Source organism: Mustela lutreola, chromosome 1 (assembly GCF_030435805.1).
Source record: "Mustela lutreola isolate mMusLut2 chromosome 1, mMusLut2.pri, whole genome shotgun sequence".
NCBI lineage: Eukaryota > Metazoa > Chordata > Mammalia > Carnivora > Mustelidae > Mustela > Mustela lutreola.
In genome coordinates, this window is record NC_081290.1 from 3,678,717 (window position 1) to 3,683,210 (window position 4,494).

At 51.6% G+C, this 4,494-nt stretch overlaps 1 protein-coding gene across 1 annotated transcript; it reads left to right on the forward strand.

Annotated features, from left to right (window-relative positions):
* Nucleotides 1–486: 486 nt before the first annotated feature.
* Nucleotides 487–1,122, forward strand: NAA11 (N-alpha-acetyltransferase 11, NatA catalytic subunit; the record flags this gene model as incomplete). Its single annotated transcript, XM_059153649.1, has 1 exon — nt 487–1,122. A coding segment is annotated over exon 1 (522 nt), but the record flags the coding sequence as incomplete, so codon positions are not given.
* Nucleotides 1,123–4,494: the final 3,372 nt, after the last annotated feature.

The following is a 4,494-nucleotide window of genomic DNA, read 5'->3' on the forward strand; positions in this document are numbered from 1 at the left end:
TATTATAGAGGGCGCAGATTTCATGGAGCACTGGGTGTGGTGCAAAAATAATGAATATTGTTATGCTGAAAATAAATTTTAAAAATAAACGAAAATTTTAAAAAAAGGAAAGAAATGAATCTAGGTGACGGTTACTGGAGTAGCAGAGAAGTCTCCGTGATGGGTACTGGAAGGGGGCTGAGTGGGTGCTCCCGGTGTGTGTGCAATGTGCTGATTCTTGGTCTACACTCTGGTTATATGGGTTTACTCAGGTCGTCCAAGTTGACCCAGACGCATGCAAATTAAGCCGTTACAGTTAAAACAAAGGAACAGTGGCAGCCGCCGAGGAAACAGCCCACTGAGCACGTCGGAGATCACCGCGAGCTCCGTCCCCACCCCCTACTGCGGGCGCGCGCACCCACCCAGTAACGAGAAGCCCCCATTGGCTGGGAGCGGGTGGCGCACTTCCGGGAGCCCGTCGTAGCCCCGCCCCTTCCGCCTGCCGGCCGTCTCCGCCCCGCACGTCTCCGGCGTCCCTCCTCAGGACTGCGGCCCTCGGACCACCTCGGAGGCGGGAAGCGGCGCTCCCGTCTGGCCGCGGCCCCGCTCGAGGCCGCCGCCATGAACATCCGCAACGCGCGGCCGCGGGACCTGGTCAACATGCAGCACTGCAACCTGCTGTGCCTGCCCGAGAACTACCAGATGAAGTACTACCTGTACCACGGCCTGTCGTGGCCGCAGCTGTCCTACGTCGCCGAGGACGAGGCCGGCCGCATGGTGGGCTACGTGCTGGCCAAGATGGAGGAGGACGCGGACGACGTGCCGCACGGCCACATCACGTCGCTGGCGGTGAAGCGCTCGCACCGGCGCCTCGGGCTGGCGCAGAAGCTCATGGACCAGGCGGCGCGCGCCATGGTGGAGACGTTCGGCGCGCGCTACGTGTCGCTGCACGTGCGCAGGAGCAACCGCGCGGCGCTGCGCCTCTACGCCGACGCGCTGGGCTTCCGCGTCAGCGACGTGGAGCCGCGCTACTACGCGGACGGCGAGGACGCCTACGCCATGCGCCGCGACCTCTCGCGCCTGGCCGAGGCGCTGAGGCAGGGCGCGCGCGGGCCGCCGGGGCCCTGGGAGCCGCGGGACGCCGCGGGGGGCGCGCCGGCCGGCGACAGCGGCACGGACGGCGAGGAGCCCGGCCCGGGCCCGGGCGCGGGGGCGTCGGCGGCCGCCCCCCAGGGCCTGCCCAGGTATGCTGTCCCGACCTAGCCTCCTGCCCCGGGTCCCCCGGTCCCCGGGCCCCCGCGCCGGGCCTCGCCTGCCCGGGCCCCTCTCGTCCGTTCGCGTCGGCCGCCCGGTCAGCGGGGCCGCGGGGGCAGCGGCGGGACACTCTCGGCTCGCCGCGGGCGCGGGGCCGCCCTCCGATGCCTCTAAAACCAGATCAAGTCCGGTCCGAGGGACCGGCGGGCGTCCCGCCTTCGTAGGGCCAACTGTGTTTCAGGCGTCCCAGCGGGAGGGGAGGTCCCTTCTTCCGGGGCGGCAGCCGGGCGTGCGGGCACCGGGTGCGGCCGAAAGTCGCCTGTGCCGCTCCCGGCGACGCCGGCGGCCCCGCGGCTGGGGCTGTTAGGTGACCCCGAGACGCTGTGATCACGGCTCAGCCGGACGCCGCCTGAGGCCCCTGGGCACGTGGGACGCCCCTGAAGGGGGACATGTTCCGCGCCCGCGATGCCCTGGGACGGGGCAGCGCCAGCCGCGTGCCCGGGAGCGCGAGCGGTCCGGTCCCAGCGGGGCTCCTCGTCTTCGCCGGGGCCGTGGGCCGGGGCGCGGCCCGCCGGAGGCAGGAAGAGAATTTCTACGGAGAAATGACCGGGCTTTTTCAACGAGCAAATATATGCCGTTTTAGTAAAGGGAGGAGGAGTTTATTAAAAGAAACCGGAAAGACGCGTGAAGCACATGCGGCCGTCGGGAGCCGGGTTTGGGCCCGATATAAACAGGTCAGTACCGGACACTGAGACGACCGAGCGGAACTTGTGAACTCGGCCTGGGTCGTTAAGGAGCTGCCGGTGGCTTTGTTTGGTGACCGAAATGTATCGATCTTCTTACGGCCTGATCTGTTAGGGACACCGGCTCCAGTAACGAGAGCGCTCGGATCCGCTTGATCACATTCCAGCAAAACGACGGGAAAAAAGTTAGGGGTGAGAAATGTAAAAAATTAAAAAATGGCAACAGATGATCATTGTTGAAGTTGGCAACGGGGGGCCTCCGCTTGGAACTTGGGGGGTTCATTGTGCTATTCTTCTCTGAATGTGCGAAACACGAAAAGTCACGGAACCAAAGCAGCTGCACTTCCTGATACGCATTAATGCTGACAGTAAGCGGCCACGAAGACGTTGTTTGAAGAGACTAAATGGCATCAGGACTTTGTGACACCCTAAGAGTCTCAAGGCTCAGTGAGCCACTGTCCGTGTAGAAGCTCGAACTTCTAACCTGTCACCTCCCCGCACAATTGAGAAAGGGAACTTCCTCCTAACGAAGCCCAGCCCTGAGCGACAGACCCTATACAGTCAGAATACGTGCTGTTGGATGGACTCATCCCGGGGCCGGCTCGCCGGCTGTTTGTTTATTCATGATCACATACGTGAAGTTCTTAAAAATTGATCACTTTAAGTGTGTTGTTTAGTAACTTGTATTCCTCTAACGTAGACTTTTTTTCCATGTTAAAAACTATAGTTCTCCAATATCATTTTGCTTTCTTTTTTTTTTTTTTTTGAGTACTCATTCTTAAAGAATTTTTATTTGGCAGGCATGAGGCTTGGAGTTGGTACACAGTCATGATCTGGATAGTTGATGTTTACATTATATAATACTTAGGGATTTTATTTATTTAGTTGACAGAGTATGCAGAAGCAGGGGGAGCAGCAGGCAGAGGGAGAGGGAGAAGCAGGCTCCCCACTGAGCAGGAAGCCTGATGTGGGCGTCTCAGATGACCCTGGGATCATGACCTGAGCCAAAGGCAGTTGCTTAACTGACTGAGCCACCTAAGTGCCTCTGTTATATAACACTTAAGAATAAATGTACTATATTTTTTTAGACCTTTTAATGCTGAAGCCCAAACTGTATTGCACACTAACCCTGTTTTATTCTCATTCAAGTATAGTTCTATAGGCTATAAAAATTTAGATTCTATAATTTCATGGAGGTTAGAAATAGTGTAACCTTAGAGGAGACTTTGCATCTGATTTTAACAACCTGAACATTTCAAAATGACTGATTCATTTAGTCAAAGTTTAAGATAAAGGCAGCAAAACAGTCTAAAAGGGAAGGTAAAATTAAATAAAACTTAATGTCCTAAGAGAAATGTTGTCAAATTTATATCTTCCTTAAAAACCCTGAAGTGGTTGAGGATGTGGTTAAATATGTAATGGAGATTGAGGAGTGCACTTGCTTTGATGGGCGCAGAATTCTGTATGAAGTGTTGAAACTGTACACATGAAACCCATAGAATACTGTATGTGAGCTAACCAGAATTAAAATAAAAACTTAAAATCAGGAAAAAAAAAAAAACCTTGAAGGGCTCCATCAAGCCTATTTTATTTAAATCAACAAGCCCTTTAAAAAAATTACCAATTTTCAAATCCCCGTATGGAAGGACTTATATAATATTGATCTTGTCTTTGTGGTTACTGGCTTCTCTTCTGTTGTTACACTGTAGCTAAGAAGAATCTTAAGTAGAACAGAACTAATTGAAGCTTGCTTTAAAATAATAAATAAATTACATATATTCACATATATAAAGGGTGTATATATTTTGTTATTCATATATTTTATATTATATATTTATCATATGTTTATATATTTATAAATACTTTGATGAATTCAAAAGTGCTTAGTACCTGCTATGAGAAACAAAAATTATTGCCACCCTAATAGGGGAAGAGAAAATAGTAGATAATATGAAATAAGAAAATTATTGTGTGACAGTTGTAAATCTCGGGGTGCAAATTCAGGAATAATTGAAAGGTTTTTTTATATCGCTATTATTGAGCTTTATTTCTAAGTTGAAGAAGAGGATTCCTGTACATAGGATCACTGTCCTTCCGGCTCGATATCTTTATTGGCCTCGTCTGATCTTTGGTCCTCACTATTCACTTCTGGGTTCTTTCTACCCAGAGGCCTCTTAATGTCTCTGTACTCTCTGCCATGTTTGTTTGGGCCTTGGTAGCAAGGAGATTAGTCTACATGCGCTAACTGTTGTTAAGAAATAACCTCCAATCTCAGTAAGTTAACCAAATACCAACTTATTTATGACATTACAGTCCAACGAGGGTCAGCACTATGGCGGGGATATACAGGGGAGAGGAAAAGCAGGGCCCTGCTCTATAAAGTCATTGAGGAATACATCTAAAACAGTTGTTCTGAACTTGTTTTGTTCTATAACACCCCTGGCAATCTAGTGAAGCCTAAAGATCCCTTCTAAGAAAATTGTTTTTAAAAGGCAGACAAATCATATGGGATTTCAAA